Raw genomic sequence first — 22,907 nt, forward strand, 5'->3', positions numbered from 1 at the left:
TGTTGGAGAGCACATTAACTGGTCCGCTGGGAGAGACCTACAGCACGTTACATTAATTATAACTAAGCACTGCGCTGAGGAGGAACCAGTGCAGATGCAATGGAAGAAAATGTGCATCATGCTTCATAAATACTTAACAAGACGCCGAGTATCACATTCAATATAGATATTTCAGACTTAGTCACCTCTGACAAATGAAACTAAAACCCCATGTTACACAATAAGGCAGAAAAAATACCAAACAAAACCATCACTATTAACTGAAAGACATACATCGGTTTTATTGCAATAATAAATTCAGGCTTGGGAACTAAAACAATTTAAATGTTGAGGGCAAAATTTCATGTGATCGATTCAAACCAAACTTAAAGCTGCAAAAAGGTTAAAAATGGATCTACCCTTTGGGTATATTCAGTTTGAACCTGATATTAACAATATGTGGAAAGAAAGAACTTTTCCTCATTTCCTGTAATTAAATAAGACTAAACTTTTTTCTGTATTATTTCAGCAAAGATTATCAAAATTATTTTGGTTTTAAGCTGATTTAAACCATTAGAGATAAATATCGGAAGGAAATCAGCCTGCTCGTTGTATGACGCAGTCACTTAATGTATTGTTTTAATGTTTAACCACAAATTAATGTAGTGGTTACACTCTTTAAAGCATTAGATTTTAAAAATACTGAAAAATATGTTTACGAAATAACCTTTTAATAGACCTAAACCTATTCCTTTTACGCTACGTTCTATATGATCCTTACAATGCAGACACGAGTCATTTTTTTCATCAGGCTGTGGCTCATTCTGATTTCATAAAGAAGCCAAATTATCTCAGTTGACTCATGTTACTTCCTGGTATTAGCCAATGGAAATTTGATCTATGCAAGCTAATTTCAGGAATGCAGAGAAAGAACGTGCATTTTAGATGTAAAGCTGAATCAAACTTCATTTAACCAACAAACATTAAACACATCACACATTTATTGGTACCCACTTTAAGCCCTGTTAGCATTAACCTAAGTGACTTTTAGAATCCAATCTTTGACTGTGAAGAATAATAACCCTGTCTTCCTACCATTTATTTGATATTTAAGCATATTGTACACCATTTATAAGCATTAATATATAACATTTGCATTAGCACTACCTGAAACAGTTTGTTATACATTAAGGTCTTTGGTCTAATATGATCTGACTTGGTTCCAGGAGCATTTATTTTCCAGGACATGCAGAGAGAAGTTGAAGCAAACATAAAAGCAGCTAAAGATGTCACACTCCCATAAAACACCTGCAAAAATATATTTAAAAAACATGCTTTTTCAGTAAGTTATTCGTAAATACATTCTTTCTGTCATCAAAAAGTACAGTGAAAAAGAGATATGATAAAAAAAAAAGTCCTAAGGAGATTGTATAGACCATGAAAAATTTCTGAGATTGAGCAAGTAGGACGACCCAGAAAGCATTTCTCAGAAAGAATCAGTCTTTGAGAATGTATCTCTGGGTTTTCTTAAAAGAGATGCATTCATCTGATAAAGATTTGACGCGATGACTTAGAGGAAAAGGAACAGCTGAAGACATGCTTTTGTTCATCTTATGTAAGAGGACTGAGATAAAAATGCTGCATGTGAATCCTTTCAAGAGCTTCTGCCATATCAGCAAATTAACAGAAACTGAGAAAAATACAGTTTTCTCTACTGAAAACACTAATGGATAAGAGCTTCCATGAACATCCACACACCAATACACATTCATACGTACATACATGCATACACACATACACACATTAAGCAGAGAAATGTTTAAAACAGTGTCTCGCAAAAGAAAGAAGAAAAAACATAAAACTCTGCTAAAGTAAACTTTTGTGCATTTTAATGGAATCTTATGTGACAAACCTACACAAAGTAGAGTGCTTAAAGGAATTGGAAGGAAAATGATTTATGATGTTTAAAATGTCTAGCACGTGAAACTTGTGTTGTATTCAGATCCCTTTAGTCTACTACCCCGAAATAAAATCCTGTCCATGTGTTTTTATCTTAAAACCCCTTAACTTCCCGGAGGACACTGGTAGTCTCATGGACCAACTGGATAACATGTAAGTGTTTTCAGGATAGCAGTTATCCAGAAAGAAAGAGAGGAGGTCAAAACAGTGTCCGTTCAATAAACTATCTATTATTTTTCCTTCAAGTTCACAAGTATGCACTACTTTCTTATTAAAGGAGCAGTATTATATGTTTTCCAGACACACAGTGCCATTTTATAGAAAAATGTTAGCTTGTTAACTTCAGTTGTTTTAAAAATGCTATATATACATATATATCAAATATGACTTACAATAAATTTAACTGCAATATTTAATGCCTTGGAATTGGGTCTATGTCTCTTTAATATTTACTAAAGCTCAAGCTCTTCCTGGAGGAGTGCTGGAAGTCATCACAACAGTACTCCTCTATTAACCCTTTGATAATGTTTTTAGCAACAATGCAATGAGAAGATGCTCATATAATGAGCTCAGCAGATGTGCAGTTCCATTGGGTTTGCTAATCCCTGCCGGCTAGTTTGGAGGAGCTGAGTTGAGGCAGACATGGGGAAGGGCGGCTCTGTGAGGCGGAAGCTTGGGAACTGCCGCTCCAAGGAGGAACTGCGTCCGAAGGCGGCGATAGATCCAACCAGGGAAATGGTTGTCACGGGAGACTAAAGGATTTCTCAAACAGGCATGAAAGAATCAAGGCAACCCTCCAGATAAGTTTTTGATGAGGGAATAACATTATGACGTAATAAAGCTCAAAAAAGTCGATTTTACATAATACTGCCCATCACATAAAACCCTAATAAAACACTCTCATGTTTGCGGTTGGAATTTGACAAAATCTGGAAAGGTTTGACATGCAAACTACTACAGCATATTTCTTCTAGTTGAATAAAACGTCATTGTTTCATAACAAAGAAGAGAGGACCTACCCAACACTGTGACTCCGTACCCAGGCTGACAGGTACTGTGTGCAATGCAGAATTCCACCACTAGATGGTATCCAGGTACACATTCACAGAGCTGGTCATGCGTGCTGTTGCACTGCTGTTTGACTACCTGTCTCTCCTTACACACCTAGACACAACACACACTGGTTAGAAATATTCCAACAATGGATGAAAAAAGAAAAAATCCAGAACTTATTCACATTTTGTTTTCTAAAATAAAACAGGTCATTATTCTTTTTATTCTTCCACTTTATGTGCAACTTTAAGGATTTGTTATGTCAAAATTATACATACAAGACAAACATCTTGAGAAATATGTTTTAAAAAGAGCTGCAAACTGTTCCAATTGATAGGTAAGGATTAATTTACTTTAGGCTGAAACAATTAATCAGACTTATCTTGATGAATCGATTATTGAAATAATCTTCAACTAATTTCATAATCAAATAATCACCAAACGTGCTTTAGGTGAGCATGCAGAGAGAACACCCTCGGAGCAGTAATTAAGTCAAAACTGCAAAAAAAAAAAAAAAAAAAAAAAAATTATATATATATATATATATATATATATATATATATATATATATATATAATAAATGTTATTTTAAAAAGTAATATGTTTCTAATAATGCATAAAATAAGCTTAAGTGGTTAAATGACAAATCTGGCAGAATGTGCCTATTTGTCATCCGTTTAATCACCAAATCAATAAGTAAAATAATCGTTAGTTGCAGCCTCAGTTTAACTCAATGAATATAAAAATATCAGCGTCAGCTAAAGGTTGGACAAAAGAAAACAGCAAAAGGTGATTGGACAACAGGATTTGAGGATTATAACATTAAGGAAGTAAAATAAAAGTAAATTGACTTTCTGAAGATGCGTCAAATCTCAGACACAGGAGAGTATTATTTAAATGTAAATCTTAAGTGTGCAGCAAAGTAAATAAATCAATCAAATCCTGTCTGATAGGAATGTCTGTAGACCCATTTGTGTTGTACGTACCGAGGTACAGTACTGGCACGTGTCCCCCCAGTGCCAGTTCTCAGCAAAATGCCTCTCAGGACAGGGCTGGCATTCGGTTGGCGTGTCAGCGGTGCAGTGTCGTTTGACGGATGTACCGGGGGGGCACTGGTCACAAGAATGGACCTGAGATGTCACTGGATCTCTGTACTGGTACTTTGGTGGCACGGGTTGCTCCTGAAAGGCCCATGAGAAAGAAGCCGTGAAGAGCTGCAAGAGAAAGGAATTCGGTTTAGCAAAGCGATTTGACAGCATGGGTTAAAATCCCCCATGCCAACAAAAGACTCTAATATTTTTTCACTCATTAATTTATGAATTCGTGCCAAACCAAACCATCCACAGAATGAGTTCAAATGAAGGTCAATGTGGCTGAGGTAAAAGCTCTTAATGGCCTTGATTTAAAGTCTGAGAAGAAACTCGGCAGCAACTTCACTGCTTCAATGCAGGGAAACAACCTGCCTGTATCCGCAGGCAACATCGCCTCTGTTGCTTGTGGATGTAACAATGTTATCTGGCACAGAGAAGCTGTCTGTACGACTCCTGCCACAAACCAATTTAGATATTGCTTCATTAACCAACTCACATGTCACCCGCTGCCTGCGCAAGATGTATAAAGCTTCGGTCAGGCCTCAAATTTAGGACATTAATTGGGAAGCATGTCAGACATGCAGCCATGAAGCAGGACCAGCCCACATGCAGACCAGATGTCACCCACCAGGCTCCCTCCTCTAAGGGCCTCAGCCATTGGCTCAGCGGACTTTCCCTTTGGCAGGGGTTCATCCTTACTGCTTGGGCAGCTAACAATAGATTTTGCATGCATTGTTCGTGCGCATGTTTAAAGCGTGCATCTTAAAACGCGTTCAACAAACAAGTGTGCTCTCTCAGGAATGTGTTTTCTATGAGTGTGTGTTTGCTGCCTGTTTGTTGAGCTTCACGTACAATTACGGTCTTCCTTAGTGTTGGTCTTTGAGCTCTGCGGCCTCCTGTCCTGGCTGCAGCACATAAAGGGAGCTGCTAGAGGTTTGCTGGGCTTTCCCCTGTTTGCCACCAGAGTACAAAACATTCTGTTCTACAAGTTTACCAAACTTTAAACTACCGATTTGTTTCCTGCGTGTGTGCATCTGTACTTGTGATTTACCACGAAACACACTTCAGTATTTGTTGGAACAAGATCGTCATCAGGGTAAAGGAGAGATATTTTCGAGGGGAACTTCACCATTGCATCACACGTTTTGCCAAAGATTTGTTTTCTTAATATTTGTGATAAGAATTTGATGTTTCATGGCAAGTGTGAGGGAGATAGCATACAGAACTGTTTCATCAAGCATTAGTTAAAAACAGGTATTTTCACTCTATAAAAGGACACAAAAAGTCAACCATCTAATATTTAATCAGATTAAAACCTTTCCAGGTGTAAAATAGGACAATTGCTAAATATCAGAATAACAAGAGAGATGTTTATAATTGCTGCAATTTCAGATATTTCCAAACTATTTTGCTGGATTTTAGGCCCATTTCTCCTGAAAAGAAATGGGACATGCAGGGCAACTTACTCACATAGATTTCTTCAACTCTGCTCACAGATTTTCTGTTGCAAACAAGAGCAAAAGACTGACTTTGTTGTCATTGAGAAGCTTTGAAACTAATTCGGTGCTACGATTGGGTCATCCAAAATTTGCAAGACGAATTTCTACTAAAGCTTTAACTTGCTAGCTTATTGCTAAAGTGTGGCTTCAATAATTCCTCAAAATGTTAATTCTTCATGATGGCATAAGATTTACAAGTTTATTCTACAGCAAAGCACACACACCTCAAGACTTTTTGTGCAAAGGTCAATTCACACATTCCATCTCTCCAAAATCTCTGGGAAACAGACTGTCTTTGCAGGCGAAACCCCACAAAACCATAAAGTATGTAAATTGCTGAATTGTCAGTGAGCAATAAAGAATTCTTAAAATAAAATTCACTCATACCATTCCGACGCTCAACAATACGGATAACTTTTGTAATCCTAGCTGACCAGAAAACAGAACATTTTATTCAGGCTAAATGTAAGCGGAATAAAAACGTGTGTATTTTATTACAGTGTAGGTAAATATATCAGGGTCAGCTGTATTTGCTAGTAAATGAGAAAACACAAAGTTGTTAAACAGGTCAGGCTATGATCGTACATGCATTTCAAATGAAAATTTAAAAATAATAAATAAATGTGTGACCAAAGCAACAATGGATATGTTTATTGTATTTTTTACATAGTGTACGTAAATATGTCAAAGTAAAATTTATTATCAAAATCTGCGATATATACAGGACATACACAGGATTGAAATTACTCTCAAACCCATGGTGCACTGAGCATCTAAATAAACATTAAACATTAAATTCATCATAAAAAAAGAGATATAATACAAAACTAATTTATACAATATAAATAGAATAAAAGCATTTAAGCTGCTTTGAGCTTTCCTTCTTACCAATTCATTACCGTTCGTGCGCTGTGCATATAATTTAGCGCTGAATACTGCTCATTTTTTTAATCTGTTACTGCTTTTCTTTGCGATGTTGCTCACAAAAGAGGATGGCAAAAATAGATGAACGTTTTTTAAACACCATAATAGAAACCCAAGCTTCAAACGGTCTGGCGAGTGCGGCGGTTTTCCCGGCAAAACCTATCAAACTCTGAATACAGCGTTTTTAAGGGCAAGCTTTCATCTGCAGCAGCTCACTGAGGAGAACCATAACTGCATGGGTTTGTTTGTAGTATGGGTGGCCCCATCAGGGCTCAAACCCACAATCACAGTGTATACATTTGCTATTAGGGCCGTGAAGCCACATCCTATTAAGTTTGGAAACATGAGGAACTACTGATGATGTGTGCTGATGTAGAGGCAGAGGGTCACCAGAGGGTTCTGCAGATCTAAGTAGCCTAATTACTGGGACAACTAAACAGAGCAAAGCAATTACAAGAATGGATAAAAAGCCACAACAGCAAGTTAACTTGAAATGTCATAGATGCTTATTAAAACAAAAATATGATCAAACATTAGAAACATCTTTGATCGTACTAAAATAACTGTAACCACTCGATCATTTCGTTTAACCCCAGTCGTTTGATTTTTCTGCCCTCCAAGTTTCCTGTGCAGCAATATTAAACTGTGGAAACTCTAATGTTGCAGATTTGGGAAAATGAACAGATAAATTGTCTTAAGGCGATCATTACGATACATGCGATTTACCTCTAAATGCTCTGCACCAGTGGATATTCAACGTTTTGTAACAAATGCCACTTTCCAACTAAGCTTGGACGTTTGAAAAGAGTGATAAACTCTTGGTCTTCAGAAATTTCTCCACTTTACTGTTTGAATAAAAATGTAAAAATAAAAAAAAATTCTCCATAGAGAATTTCAAGTTGAAGGACGTAGTACATAAAATTTTTATTAAGTAGTCAGAATTTCCAATATAAACATGAATGTCAAATGTCAGGTGGTTTTAAGCAACCAAGAATCTAAATCTCTTATGGCTGCATAACTACAAAAAGTGGTGATGACTGTTATTTATTTTTTTAATAATATTTGTTATTTAAAAAGATTCTAATTTAAAGCAAGTGTAGGCAAAATGTTCATTTACTGAGGGGAATATACTTAGCTGGCTTGTATTGCTAATAATTAGCTTGTCACTAAGCACAATCTAACATATTCATTAAAGTTGGTTGTGATGTTATTCCCAGATCCATGTTCTGTGGTCAGAAGTGAAGATTTTAAGAATGCCTATGAATAAGAACCGACGTGTAGCATATATAAATAATCTTATTTTGCAAATTTAGAATTACAGAAGGTATTGTAATTATCTAAATTTAAAAGGCAATAAATTATTATTCTGAAAAAGAGCTAGTCTTTTTTTTTTTTCCCATTTCAATAATTCACATTGGAAACTCCACTCAGGAATCTTTATCTCAATCATAGCTTCTTTACATGACAAGCCTCTGTTTAGTTCAATGAATATGATCAAAAAATGTATGTATATATAAATTAAAACAGATTCAATTTTTTATTCCGAAAGCCAAATGTTCCCCACAGTCAGGCCGACGAAGCGACTCTTTTCCCAGAGGATGAAGTCTCCCAGTGAGCTGCTGTGTCCTGACACAAAGAAAAGGAAACAATAACACAGAATCAGCAAGAAGCTCCCCAGCTGAGTCTGGAAAACCTTGGCAAATTTGTTGCGATAAATGTTTGGTTTTCTTTAATTACGTTGGGGGTTTTTTTGTAAAATTTTTGTACAATTTCTAGCAACGTTTTGTTTTGTTTAGTTCCCAACCAATGATGTAACTGGAGTCAGTCCCTGCATGACTTTGTTAAAGATTTTAATCGATCAAACCAGAACCATGAGCATTCCACCTGAAAGGACCTTTCTGGTTAGAACAAGAGCTACCTTGCTGTAATTTCCCAGTCAGCTGAGCTGAAAAGTGTTTTTTTTTTTGTCTTAATGAAATTGTTAGGTAATAGACTTTACTGTTCATTTGATTGAATTCTGAGAAATATAAGACATGTCATTGCTTTACTCAATCAATTAATGACAAATGTAAGGAGGGATTTCTTTTAAAGATCATGTGATCAATTTTCCTTTCCTTGTTTTTATGTCCAAACTACCAGTGGGAGTAGTGCAGACGATTTATTGAAGGAACATAGGAACTTACAAAACTGATGGCATGACAGGATGAGCATAATAACACAAGAAGCAATGAAAACCAGGAAGCTTAGACACCGAGGAGGTATGATTACCCAGCTAGCATTGAATGTTCGGACAACATCTGCTGAACGTTGTCTTGAACATTCGATAAATGTCCGACGTTTCCGGAATAAAAAATGAAACACCATTGAACGTCCACTGACGTTCGTGAAGATGTTTTCCGGACTCAAAATTAAATACTACTAAACTTTCGGTGGACTTTCAGTTGAATATCCGCAGGAAGTTTGCTGACAACTTTCGGCGGACATTCGCAGTCGGTCAAAATAAAATGCTATAAATGCTAGGTCTTTGGAAATGCTAATATAGCAGCAATTTTATTTGAATGCAAGGTTTGCATGTGGAACAGTTGTCTTCCATTTCCTAGGGATATTAATCCAATGTTCTAACAAATTATAAAATCGATGACAACCACCTAAAACACTTGGCAAAGAATGCATTAATTTTAGAGAATTAACATTAAAGACTACCAAGACAAAATATGATTAAAAAAGAATCACATTTATTCATACATATACATATGTACCAAAAAGTCATTAATGAAACCTTCTTAGAACAAAGTAAAACAACACAATGTAAATTTTAATGCAATGGGTTTTTAGAAAACACATTCACAACAATAATAATAAATCAAGGCAAAGTCAGCATTTAAGAACCAACCTTTCTTAAAAATATTTTAGAAGAGATATTTACACCAGAACTGATTTCATGAGTGTTGACATATCCACAAACTAATAAAAAAATAAATAAATAAAGAGACAACCTGAGCCTTCTCAAAACTGTTTTGGTGTTCTGAATCTGACCCTTGGTTCTTTGGTAAAGCCTCAGAAAAACACAAAATGCATATTTTATAAAGAAACGTTTCATGGTTTTATGTAACAAAATGTTTCACTGGCTACAGAGAAACATGCACGACAAAGTCCTCCTATAGGATAATGTACAACAATTCACACAATTTTAGACTGACAGTATAAACATGAGTTTATACTTACTAAATATTTCAGTCACCAAGTGATGGAGAGCAGAGAAACTTCTCTCTCCACCCCGTTCGCTCTGCTGCTCTGCTTGGTGATTTGAGAGGATTTTGGATAAAAATGTTGCAGACAGCAAATCAGGTCCCTTAAGAGATCCAGCTAAAAAAGTAAAGAATTTAAAAGTCGATATTTAAGTATTTAAACAGTACTGCCCCCGATGGAAGGGAGGAATAATGTGAAGAGAAAGGCTAATTACGTTTTCAAAGAATTATACATGCTATTTATTTCTGAACAGCTCCTGACTCCAGTTTTTGATTCAGGACTTCTAATTTTTGTCCAGTGGAAGCTGGAAGGCCGAGACCATCCAGTGAGTCCATCTGTTCAGCAGAACCAGGGACTGTCAGTCGGGTCAGAACAGCTTGCTGTGGTTTTCCCAGGCCGTCTCCTTCACCTCCTCTAAGGCGTTGAAGACGTTACACTTACAATGTAAAATAACTCTAAACATTTGTTACCCAGTGGCCAAAGAAAACAATGCAGACTGGGGGTTTTCAGCCCTGGAGGTCAGGACCCTTGGTCCTGCTTTAGATGAGTCTCTGCTGCAGCTCACCTGGATTAACGCAGGGAAACTCCTAAAACAGACAAAACTCCCACCACACCAGCCTTTATTTGCATTTAACTGTGGATTAAACGGCTACATGTGAACACAGAGCAGCTGGTGGATCATCAGAGTGGATAAGATGATGACGGTGGAGAACATGTGGGAGGCTGTGGCTGCATGGAGCTGCTGGTCATGGGGGAGATCCTCTGGATCTGTGGCTTTTCCTCAGAATCTGAATAGATCTCAGTTCACCTGTAACAAAAACATTTAATTAAACAACTTCCATGAACATCAGCATGATTTATTTAATAAAGCCAAGTTTTGTCCATTAATACTTGGTTGTCATGCATTTCTAAGTAGTCTGTAATACTGTAGCAAAGGCAGGTGGTTTTTAAAACTCCTCATCAAATCGAAGCAAAATAAAGGGATCAAACTGAAGGAAACCATAACCACCTCTCTCTCTTTGCAGCTAATAATGCTAATTACCATACAAAAACTTTTCACCCTGATCCTCTTGGGTTCCTGCTTTGAGGTTTGACATCTTCAGCCAGGTAACATTTCTGTCTAATTTAACTACAACTGGCACAAAGCATAACGTCACTTAGTACTTTGTGCTGTGCTACCAGTTAATGCCGAGGCATCAATATGTCCAGCTGCATATTATTTTGTAGCTGATGATCAGAGAGAAGGAAAAGACAGACGGTGTTTACTGAGGTGACAGTAGCTCAGGATAAACCACAGGCTAAACAACATGCTGGATCAGATTGAACATTTAGATTTTTGTTAAAATTATTACGCCCTAACCACATGCTTGCTCAGAATATGATAGAAATAAGTATAGAAACCAATAACTTACCGAAGAAGGTAGATTCCATCAGTTTCATGTGAAATACAGAAGCGTCGTTTCATGACTGCAGAAATCCGAGTACAATCCGAGTTAGGAAGTGACGTCACTCGGTAGAATATACGTATTTTTCAAATGAAAGTACTTCTTGGATTTCTCATTTAGATTATTGCAGGGAAGGGAATGAGAAAAATTGGACCTAGCCATTATTTGAATGGAGAGGATAATGTTTGGCTGGGCGTGGAGCCCCCTAGTGCCTAAGTGGAGTATTGAAGCTAGTAACCGCATTTTATAAAAATGTCACACACGGACGTTCAGACGACTTTCAGACAACGTTTGGCCACATAGCAAAATTGGTCTGGGCCAGATGTGGCCCAAAGCTGACCCTTACATCTGACCTACATGGCACAATGAAGGACGGGCCCCAAAGGCCCAGTGCTGGTTTGCCAGATGTGGCCCATGTGCAGCCAGAACTGGGCCAGGTGTGGACCAGTTCACATCTGTATATGGTCCATATATCATAGACCAGCTCTGGTTTATGAACCATAGCTGACCCATACACCGTTTCACCTCTGAAACCAGACCCAGACCACTGGTAGCCCGTCATACTCTGAGGCGTCTGGGCCAGATGTAAATGCCATTTTTGTCCCAGACAACTTAGTGTTTGTAATATCAGTAAAAACACATATAAAACACACGTATATCCACACAATTATTTTATTACAACATTCTAATTTCAAACACAACATATATATTGAAGAATCTGTTTCCCTCTCCGATGTCCACCATGCTCAGGTTGCGTCATGGCAACTGTTTAGTAGAATTCCCCTCTGCGCCTCACCGCATTTAAATAAAGAAAATAAACACTGGTGGATAAATAAACCTATTCATCAGTATCAATACCCTTTGTCAAAAAGGTTATTTAAACCTGAGCTACGCAGAACCTCTGGAATCAGTCTGGCCAAAGGCTAACAGCTCAGTGCTAACACCTGTGTTACCTTTAATGCTAAATAATATTCTTACTAACAGTTAAAAAGGACATTTTAAAAGCTATAGACATGCAACAGCAGTCAAATAATTGCTGGAAAAATTATTAATAATTAACTAAACTAAAAATTGTGCCGTGTAAAATAGGGTTAGCTAAAATGTTCAACGCCACAATAAAGGACATTGTAAATAAAGTATTTCCAACCACTGTTGAATAAATAACACTTACAGGTGGTGGGAAAAACACAGCTCTGAGTAGATTAAAATAAATAATTTATTTGGGCTAAAAAAAAAAATCCAAAGAAGATAGATATGAAAAACTTACGGATTGAGTTCAGTTCGACATTCAAGTGCTATGGAAACCAGGTGGGTCAAATCAGGAGAATGCCAAAAATCCGAGACAGAGTATTAAACAGGGTAAGTGAAGGAAAGAGACTAATAAACAAAAAGAACACAGAGAGCTGCACTGAATAAAATGATCCACAAACCAAAGGGGAAAAACCATTAGTCTACGAATATTAACAAAATCACAAAGAGAAAAAAAACGTTAGACACTCAACACAAAGAATAAACAACGCAGGAACAAACCCAACACAACATGAATCATGATATAGACACTGTTCATGTCCAAATAGATCTGTGCAGGACAGCAAATGCTATATGAGTTTCAATTAAATAAATAGCTGTTTATGATTTAGTCAATCAGAAATCGTCTGAGTAAGTAAATACAGTAATAGAATATATTTTCTTTCAAAAACAGACACCGTTCCAACAACAAACCACACGAGCAGCTCTTGGCCATAAGTATAGATGGCTTTTTGTGAGTAAGGGCTTCCACCAACTGTTAGAGAGATATTGAACTTTTTACCCTTCTCCTCACTTCAGAAGCCGCCATATCAAGACATCCTGGACAACCCCTGGAAACCTAAATTATACTGTCATAATTATACTGTCACCATTTTCTGGGAAGCCAAGACGCCCATCATGGAGCTCATCCAGCTGAGAGGAAAGGATGGGACGGAGGTATGACTGGAAGCAGGATTTTAAAGAACCTACATAAGCGTGCTTGAACGACACACAAGGGGCGGTGCAACTTGTAGACTCTTTCATGTAAAACTCCCTGACGGAGAAACGAGACTTCCATAGGCTGTGAAGCAAATATACTCAGATCCAGACAATTGTTTACTGAACGTGAGAGGACGTTGAGTGAGCAAAGCCTGAGTTGTTCACTCTGTTTATATATCACAGGCTGTTATTGGGAACTTAAGCATTGTCTATTTTTCAGATGGCGCCAAAAGACCAAAGGGAGCCGATTCTTTTTTGACCAACCTGATGACAGAGCTGAAAACTACCTCAGGCAACGGATGAGAGATAGGCAGGGACAGAGAGTTCAAACAAGATCACTCTATAAAGACGGTTAACCGAGGTTTGATAATGAAGTCATGAATGCCAATTACATCATCAAACGGTGAATTTGGTCTTAGCGCGGGGGGAATTCGTGAATTAATAAATCTTTGATCTTTAAGTTGTCATTACTACCTCTGATGCGAATGTTTATCGGTGAAGCGTCTTTCAGCGTACACATTTAAAGGGTTCGAGTTACATTAAACTTTCAGCATTACTGACATGCAACACAGGCCCAGACTCCATGCTTGGCCTGCCTTGGGGTTAGCTTGAAAGTCATGGCACGAGGAAAGGACCAATGGCACAAAGGGAGCAAACCGCACCACACCAGCTCTCGCACCGAGCACATGGATTCAGTTAACTGTAGAGCGCAGGTGGTCTGAGGGGGGATTCCAGCCCTCTGGTGTGTGCGTGCGTGTGTGTATGTGTGTGTTTGTGTTAGCTCACTTGAATATCAAATCAGTCATTTTTTTTAAACCACACAGAGATCTGGAGCGACTTTGGGACACTCTGCCAAGCCTTGGTCTTTGTTCATGAAAGCCTCGGAAATTATTTGCTATTATAAAGTTTTTTTTTTTTTAGGTATGCGAGTTAATGTGAGAGTTGTCAGTTATCATGTTCAGAATATATTTGGTTTCATTGAAAATAATATTTTTCCTGTATTAGAGCTGAGCAGGCGGTGCAATACGAGTATGTTCAATTTGGCTTTGTGAAGTCGTGTTCTGGTATTTCATAAGCAAATTTTCATTGCAGATTAACTTGAAATAAAAATATCAGTTATAAGCTACATTGATATTGACAGGAAAATCGGGATTATATATTTTCACACTCTTAAAAGAGCCGAAACCGTCCAAGGCAGTAAAAATATTTAGGTAATATTCACAGGGCTAAGGTTATATTGAGGAGGTAAGAACTGATTTTTATTGTCAGATAATTATCATATAACCATACAATTTTACTGTAAGATCACACAGAGGGCAACAGACTAAATATAGAGGCATTGCACCTTTGACACATAATTCAAGCTTTTTGAAGGCGACTTTCTGTGATGCAAAATGCACAGAAAGTCGCTTTTGAGATTTAAGTCAATAAAAAAGTCCTATATTTTATCTTTTATCTAAAGAGCACAGGTAATAAATTAGTATCTATACCTAAATAATGCTTGCGTTTTAATATGTTCAAATGTCTTTTAGCTATTAAAGTTACAACATTTCTACTCTAAAATGCGGATTAAAATCTACAAAGATAAACAGTATGCAAATTGTCTGACAAGACTGACAACACTTTTGGCACAATTTAGGCACAAACAAATTTCGACTTAAATAAACACAACTTTGAATTTTGAGCAGGTTATATGACTACGTAGGCAAATGATGCACAGTGTTTTTAGTTTTAAAAAACTGCAGTCTGAAATGGAAAGAAACCTCTTTTTTGCATTTTATTCAAAGTCAGAGTTACTGCTCTCATCTCTCTACAGACTTGAGTTGAAACAATTGAAAAACAAATTGAATTCAAAAAACACTTCACACATTTAAATAGGTGGACTTTAGGAACTGCCTGTTCAAATTCCAAGTCAAATAAATCAAAGTCTTCTTGTCGACAGAAACATTGTTTCTGAGGAAATTTGCATCGTGTTTTTAATGTAATCTGCAGAGTGATTAGAGTGGAACTAATGTAAGCGCTCGGGTATGATTTTAGCAATTTGCAGCAACTGTTGTATTCATTAAATTTTGTCTACACCTGATGCACACATAGACTGTCTTAACTTATTGACTTCACTCATTTGTTGACTTCCTGATGCAATTTGCTGCACTTCATTTATGGATGTAAATGTAAAAGAGGTCTGTAATAAATGCCACACTTTCTTTTTTATACTTGAAACAGTTGGATATTTATCATTGTCCTAAAAATCCCTTGCAATATTTTGTGTTCATCTCCAAAGTCCCAATGAATCCACTGAAGCTCGTGGGTGTACTGTGACAAAATGTGGACAAAAGTCTAAGGGGTGTGAATACTTTTACAAGGCACTGAACACAGTCTGGATCCGTTAGTTTGTCACTGCTGTGCTGCACTCATAAACCATCCCAAACACACACAGGTACACACTTCTGCTATCAGAGCTACTGTTGATGGAAAAGGGAAGTTAGGTGTGAGGAAGCAACTTGCAGAGGTGATTTTTGCATTATGAATCCACAAACTTGCTTAGTTGTTGTGCAATTTTGATCCTAGACACTGACAAACACAAGCTTTTTTTATTATTATTATTTCCTCCTGGCTCATGCAGTTCCAAACCCCTATCCTAATGTTTTGCAGAAAGAAAAGAAAAAAAGAGGAGGTCAGTATTGCTGGCTAATTTACCTCTGCACATGTGCCCTGTGCACTGTGTGCAAAGAAGCCTCCAGGTTTAGGGAAGTTGGTGCTTCAACCAACGGCCACAACAGAGACTTAAGAAGGTGGGGGTCGCTGAGATAAGGATACAGAGATTGCAGATAGCACAAAGCGCAAAAGAGGGACGAGAACTTCTGCATATGGATTTAAGTGGTGAGTGGGGCATGGATTGGGAGAAAAAAAAAAAACCCGCAAACTGTCCACTGGCGCCACACCTGCTTAGACTACTTTGCACTTCTCGTATATAAACATATTTTCTCATCCAAATAGACAGAGCGGCATTAGGTTTTCCACTGACTGCATCCGGGGGAAAAACTCAAACAAAATGCGTTTGTTTCAGAAGAGAGGAACACGAATTAGAGACAGGCGGGAAAACACCAAAGCAGACAGGTGAGGAAGAAATATTCCCTTGTTAAAGGAAAACTCAGAGCATCATGTGTTACTGAAAATGAACAGAGAGGAGCTGATCTGCAATCATAACACCCCGAGATGTGAGCACAAAAAATTGGTAGCTGCGCTCTCACCAGTCATTTGCATGTAAAGAACCAGGTCCTTTGAATGCATCACACAAACAGAATCTCTAACCGACCGGGATTCATCCAAAACATGGGCTCCTTTCACAGCTGTGTGACAAACGCACGCATGCACGCACACACACACACACACACACACACATACACACACACACAAAACACCCAGACAACAGTGACAGATAGTGAAGCGAGTGTTCTGGGTTACAGAGTGCGATCTGTCTCTGACCTGATACACATCTCTATTACCATATGCAAAACCTTAGAGATCTGCACTGCATGCAAAGCACACCGCTTTGATCCAAGAGGTGAACATTTCAAAAACAACATACTGGTATCATGTCAAACATACCCTAAGAGGAAGGGGAAGAGGGGTCAGCCTGGGAGAGTAAAATATCATTCATTGTAAAGGTATATGAGCAAAAGCAATGACATGTGAGCTAAAGTAAACTGTCCTTCAGGGCTGAATTACATATCTTGTTTGTATGGGTTTATTAATGTGAGAAATGAGGGAACATGAGCTTTGCCTATTACTGGAGGCAAACACCAATAAGTATAAACAAAGTTTAGCTTCACATGCAAAGAATTTATTAATGATCTGAAATGTTAATGGGAGTTTCATATGATATGAAATTGTTGAGACAGTATTTCTTAGCAAAGGATAAATACGCAGTCTAATGCAACTGATAACACACAGCCTAAGATGTACCAGTGCTTCATCCTATTAACTATTTTCAGCAGCTAAAACATGACTCTCAGCTAAACGTTAATAATGCCAGTAAACAGTATTTACATTTGACATAAAAATGATTAGCCAAATTAAAAGAGGAAGGTGAGTAAGTGTGGCGAACATAATAATCCGGAGCCCGGAAAGCTACCTGCACCGACTGACCGCACAGCTCAACGCAAAAGTGGGGAAATATTGCGTTTTTCCACATTTTTACACTCAGCATCTGGGTGACTTGAAGTCGTACAGAAAACGAGAAAAAGAAATAGAGAAAACCTCTTCATGCCTACTTAAAGAGTGTACGCGTTAGGATAAAACAAGACGATCCTGCTCCTTTTGAAGAACATCTGTATCCCAGCTGGTCTGACGGAAAAGCGCAGAATGCGAAATTCTGGTTACTCACCACTATTAGTTTCATGGCAGGGTTGGATTTCATTATCCGTGTGCTCATCTTCTCTCAGTAACAGCGGAGTGCAGTATGATGGGGTCTCCATAACAGTTCGGCTCTTATATGGCTCAGAAAGAGGGAGGGAAAGACAGAAGGTTCATGCCCACCCAGCACGTTGTCCCATTGAACAAAAAAAAAAAAAAAAATAGGGCGCACCCACCCCACGAGCGCAGCGATTGTGAAAAGTAGGTGTACAGCATCAGGTATGAAGAAAACTCCGCCCCCACCGCCCCAACCCCCAACAAGGGGTCCACCTGTATTTTAAACTAACGTGACCCTTTTTTTTTTGTTTTTTAACTTTTTTTTTTTTTTGGAACGCATTGAGCTTTCAGGTGTCCTATTAAAGACAAATGGGAGGGAATCCAAGTTTCTTTTATAAGATCAATTGATCAATTGAGCGAAAAACAGGAGGCAGCACAGCCACAGAAAAACCTAACAGTTGTCTTTCTTTCTTTCTTTCTTTCTTTCTTTCTTTCTTTCTTTCTTTCTTTCTTTCTTTCTTTCTTTCTTTCTTAAATTTCTTTAAATAAAATTTTAACAAAACAAAAAAAATGAAAAAAATATATATATATATGTCTTCTCCAATTCCTCCCATGAGTTACAAACCTACAAATTCTTTATCAGAATGCTATTCCATATTTACGTGCATACATATAAATACACATAGACATTTACACATGTATTAGACTGTGTCTCTATGACAGTTGAAATTTACATCATCCATCTCCTCACAAGTCAAACAGTAAAAACAAACTGTGTAGCCTATGTGCATTTATGTGTGTTTTATGTTTTGTTCCCCCAAATCTTCTTAAAACCCTGGTTTGGCTAAAAAAAAAAAACACATTTCAGTGACCTTATTCTATGTTTGGAAATGTATTGGCAACATTTTCTAAATGTTCTTAATATCTTTAGTGCATTTTTAAACGTTACACTTGGCAGAAGCAAACTACTGTCAACAATTAATTTCGTTGTCCTTAATAATTCTCTTTCAAACAGTCAGATGTTCTTGTAATCACTTCTTAAGTGAATCCTCACTTGTTACAATGTAATTTGACCTGAAATCCTCCTTGGACATAAAAGATAAACCATATAAAACCTGACCCAGTATAAAGCAAACCCTAGGAGTTTTGTCAAACTCATCACATAACTCCAATAAATTAAACGGAACTGCAAAATAAGCATCTTGGAAACAATAATTACCCTTTTCTTTGTTGAGGTAATAAAACGTTGTAATAAAAAATAAAAATCAACAAGTTTTACATAAGAATTTTGCGGTCAAAGTATTTATTACCCATAGATTTTTCAGAGTGAAATTTAAGTTTCATCCAGAGCATTTTGAGGTTCAGAAGGGATTTGTGTGTTGTACAAACTATCGGAACGTCCTGATTACAAACATTTGTTTTCAAACACAATTCTCAGACAGAATGCATTCAATTTTGCCAAAGCAACACAGGTAAACCTTTACTGCATGTTATTTGTAACACTTGACAGTTTAATACATTGTTTTGCAATTTGCTCCAAAAATGCATGCGTATTCCTGCCTGGTGTCAAATGCAGGCTGCTAGCTGCTGAGTAAGATATTCCAATTTGGGTTATCTTCCTAATCCAGTCCTGAGTCATTTGTGGACCAATCCAGGCCATGTTACATTTGATCCAACATACTGTATTTGGTATATTAGTATCAATTTTTTTTTTTACTTTAATTTTGAATGACTAGATAAAGACAACAGACTTCTGTTGAATATTTAATTAGGATATTCTTAATATGTAACTTTGTATGAAATATTCTCCCTTTGTTTGCTGACTTTATACTCTTAAGCAATTCTTTCATCAAAGTATGAATGTTGGATGTTAGTTTGAGCCAGGGTTGCCCAAGTCCAGTCCTGGAGGGAGCTGGTATCCTGCAACCTTTAATTGATTCCCTTCTCTAGCGCAGCTGAATCAAATCCAGGCCTCTGCAGAGCTGGCTGATTGCTGATGAGGGGATTCGGCCGTTTAATCCAGGTGTGTTGGCGAAGGGATGCAAAAGTTGCAGGATAGCAGCTCTCCAGGACTGGACTTGGACACTCCTGGCATAGGTGAACAAATGCACTCTCTGAGTGACCTGAGGTCATTCACACAAACTCCAGCATTATTTAACTACTTTTTTTATTATTTCTTCCTGTGAAAGAGGCTCTGTGAAGTCAGAACTTTGTGTTGTCTTTCAACCTGCATATCCGTGTATAAAAGTGTGACTTGTAGAATAAAAGTTTATGATGCCTCAAGAACAAAATCATAAAAGTTCGGTTCACTTTACTTGTTGCCCAACAAGTTTCATATCAGCATAGGAGTTTCACACAAGCAGATATGAGTCTATGTGCTGCATAGGGGAATGTTTTCTTTCTTTTTTTTTTTTTTGTTACACCGTCAACATGTTCTAAATTACCATTTAGGCATATTGCAAAATGACAGTTAAGTGAAAAAAAACAAAAAAAAACTTCCAGCCACCCATCAATCTGATGCATATCTGATACAAAGTTTTGTGTTTTGGGTCGTGTCTCAGTGTCCGGCTCTGAAAGCACAGTGCTGTGTTCAGTTTATGCCAAATTGTCACATGTTCTGATGTCCAAAAAAATTAATTGTCTGGCTTTCCTATGAAAAGCAAGAGATCTTGGAGGCTTCTTTGAGTGACTTGCAGTCTGGTTTCGGTGGGATATTGTTTAGGCAATCAGACCTGGGCATGTTGTTTTAAATATCTGCCACATATTGATTGGAGGATTACGAATTAATTTGAGACCTCTTAGATTCCCTTGCCAGACTTTTAAGCTGCTGCAGTTTTCTTTCTGAAGGCCTCAGGCAGCTCTTTCTATTTTACCATGGTGTTCTCTCTCTCCCTTCAATAGTCAGGAGCACATGAAACTAAATCATGTTAGAGTTCAAGCCTCCGTCAAAATGCTAGGAGTCAGTTTTCCAATCATTTTCACTGGATGTGATGCTTACTGCATTTGTGCTTATATTTTTTTCCCGATTTAAATGTTTCATTACTCACAATGAATGCTTTTATTACATTTTCACAGCTATTCTAAAAGGGATTTTCTTCAATCTTTATTGTTTATTTGTATTATAAATATGTATCGGCTTTGCTTGCATTAATATCATATTCTACCTTCAGCCTTTGACCTTTGCCATTTCAAGAATTGATGTGTGACTCTGTTTACAGCCAGGACTCCTATGAGGTGCTTCTCCTACGAGGGGACGGCGGTCTCTTTGACCGCCGTCCCCTCAGTGGTCAAGGAGGAGTGTGGAAGGAATGAGACAGCGGCCTCCTTGAATTACTCATGATTTCCAAGGTAAACTTGTACAAAATGATTCTTGTAAACTGATAATTGATGGAGATTATTCCTATGCTGTACTCTCTTGTGTTTACGCCGTGTGCTAAGAAAAGACAGTCTTTTAGTAATTAGAAGATAAACTTACACTGACACAAGCACATTGGTTTCCATAATCAAAGGACCAGCAAGAAAGAACCATATAATTGGGCGAGACCATTTTTAGGTAATGTTTCATGTTTCAAAGCCATTAAAACCTTCCCTTCTGTTTTTCTAGCATTGTAATAAAATTGTTCAAAAGAAATGTTAATTTTGCCAAGTACAGTAAGACTATTAAAGTACCAGCGAGAATTAAAAACCACCTAACATTGGTCAAAATGCATGACGGCCGACAGTCGCACCCACACGCTGATGTCAACACTGCCCCACCGAAACGACACGCGTGACGCGAGAAGACCCACTACAAATATGGTTTGACGGTTTGTCCATTTTTGTCGCTGTCCAGTCCATCCTGAGCAGAGGGATGACCAAATGTCACACAGATGACATAGAAGTACAAGGTCTCAACGTCACATACAGAAATACACACTCGCCCACGTACGAGCCGCTGAGGCGTGTAATGGAAATGTTAGAGATGAGGTCAAAACTCACCACAGCATGACCAAATACACAAATACACACACTGGCACAATCATGACTACAAAAGACTGAAACAAATACACAGGCTGCGGAGATCTTTTAGCACTGAGGTCAGAAGAGACCACAACAAGGGTATCACAAACTCAGGGTTTAACCTCTCAAGCACACACTGTTACACACATATCAAAACACACACAAGACAATCCTCCCTGACGTTTTGAAACGAGTTCCTCTAGTGTTGAAGCGGGACGAGAGTGGGTGTAAAGATGTGACTTTTGCTGACTTCTCTTACAGAGTAAATTATTTGCTGGTTTTGACCTGTCAGCAGCTGTGTTACATTTTTGTAGCATGTCTACAAACGATTATGGTAAAGTGTTTATCGCTCAGGTTCCTGGGTTTTCTTGAACAGAGCTCTCCTGAAGTGTGCCACACATAAACTTTAGCAATCAGTCTGTTTTTCCAACAGATGCTATCAGGTGCCAGTAGATGGGCTGATAACTGTGTTGGAAATTCTCATATGATTATGTTCTCAATTTTCTCGGCTGTGTTCCCAGGTTCGTCTGATGCTGCTCTTCCAAATCCACAACGCAGGTTTTGTCAGCGTATGAATTGTTTTAATTCTGTTCGGTTTATCAGAATTTTATAATAAGCCGCTTGGCTTCCTGTGCGTAAATGAGCTCTCCAGCTTTCACACACACATGACTTGGGTGATTTTACATTCCTAATCCACAGGACTTGATATGACATCGACCCACAGCTTCAACTCCTGTGGTAAGGAGTTGAAGCTGTGGAATGTGTTTATGGGAATGTTGGACCTTTCTTACAGAAACGTGTTTGTGAGGTCAGACGCTAATGTTGGATGAGAAGACCTGGCTTGAAACGTCTCTTTAATTCATCCCAAAGGTTTTCTGCTGGGTTGAGACCAGGTCTCCAAGCACGTCAGCCAAGTTCTCCTCAAACAAACTTGCTTATGTGTGTCTTTATGGACCTTGCTTCGTGCACTAGCGTGCAGTTTGTTAGGACTGGACGGGGCCCTTCACTGTGAACTGTTTTCTAAAAGTTATGAGCATGAAATAGTCCAACAAGTCTTGCTAAAGCATTACAAATGAGTTTTATTGAAACAAAATGGTCAAGCCCAACTTAACATGAACAATAATGGGTAAAAAGTATTTTAGTGTGAACTCCCTCCTAGTTACTTTCTTCTGTGCTGGTATGGTTGTAAAATAGACGTGGCATAAAATCCTTCAAACATTCAGGGTTAACAAGTAATTTATTGTGATTTCAAATGTATCAACACAATACAGAGTTACAAATTTCTCTTA

The 22,907-nt window shown here is 37.8% G+C and overlaps 1 protein-coding gene across 1 annotated transcript in view; it reads right to left on the reverse strand.

The window, feature by feature from the left end:
• Positions 1-18,373, reverse strand: part of LOC106931799 (tumor necrosis factor receptor superfamily member 11B-like) — a 27,263-nt gene extending 8,890 nt beyond the window's left edge. The window contains exons 1-3 of the mRNA XM_015010145.2: positions 17,594-18,373; positions 3,978-4,205; positions 2,958-3,102 (exon numbers count right to left, since the gene is read on the reverse strand). Of these exons, the coding sequence (XP_014865631.1) occupies positions 2,958-3,102; positions 3,978-4,205; positions 17,594-17,641 (421 nt within the window). The 5' untranslated portion in view covers positions 17,642-18,373. The remainder of the gene's footprint in view (positions 1-2,957; positions 3,103-3,977; positions 4,206-17,593) is intronic.
• Positions 18,374-22,907: the final 4,534 nt, after the last annotated feature.

The sequence above is a fragment of the Poecilia mexicana genome, unplaced genomic scaffold, assembly GCF_051168715.1.
Source record: "Poecilia mexicana isolate PSO_F unplaced genomic scaffold, ASM5116871v1 scaffold_16, whole genome shotgun sequence".
Taxonomy (NCBI): Eukaryota; Metazoa; Chordata; class Actinopteri; order Cyprinodontiformes; family Poeciliidae; genus Poecilia; species Poecilia mexicana.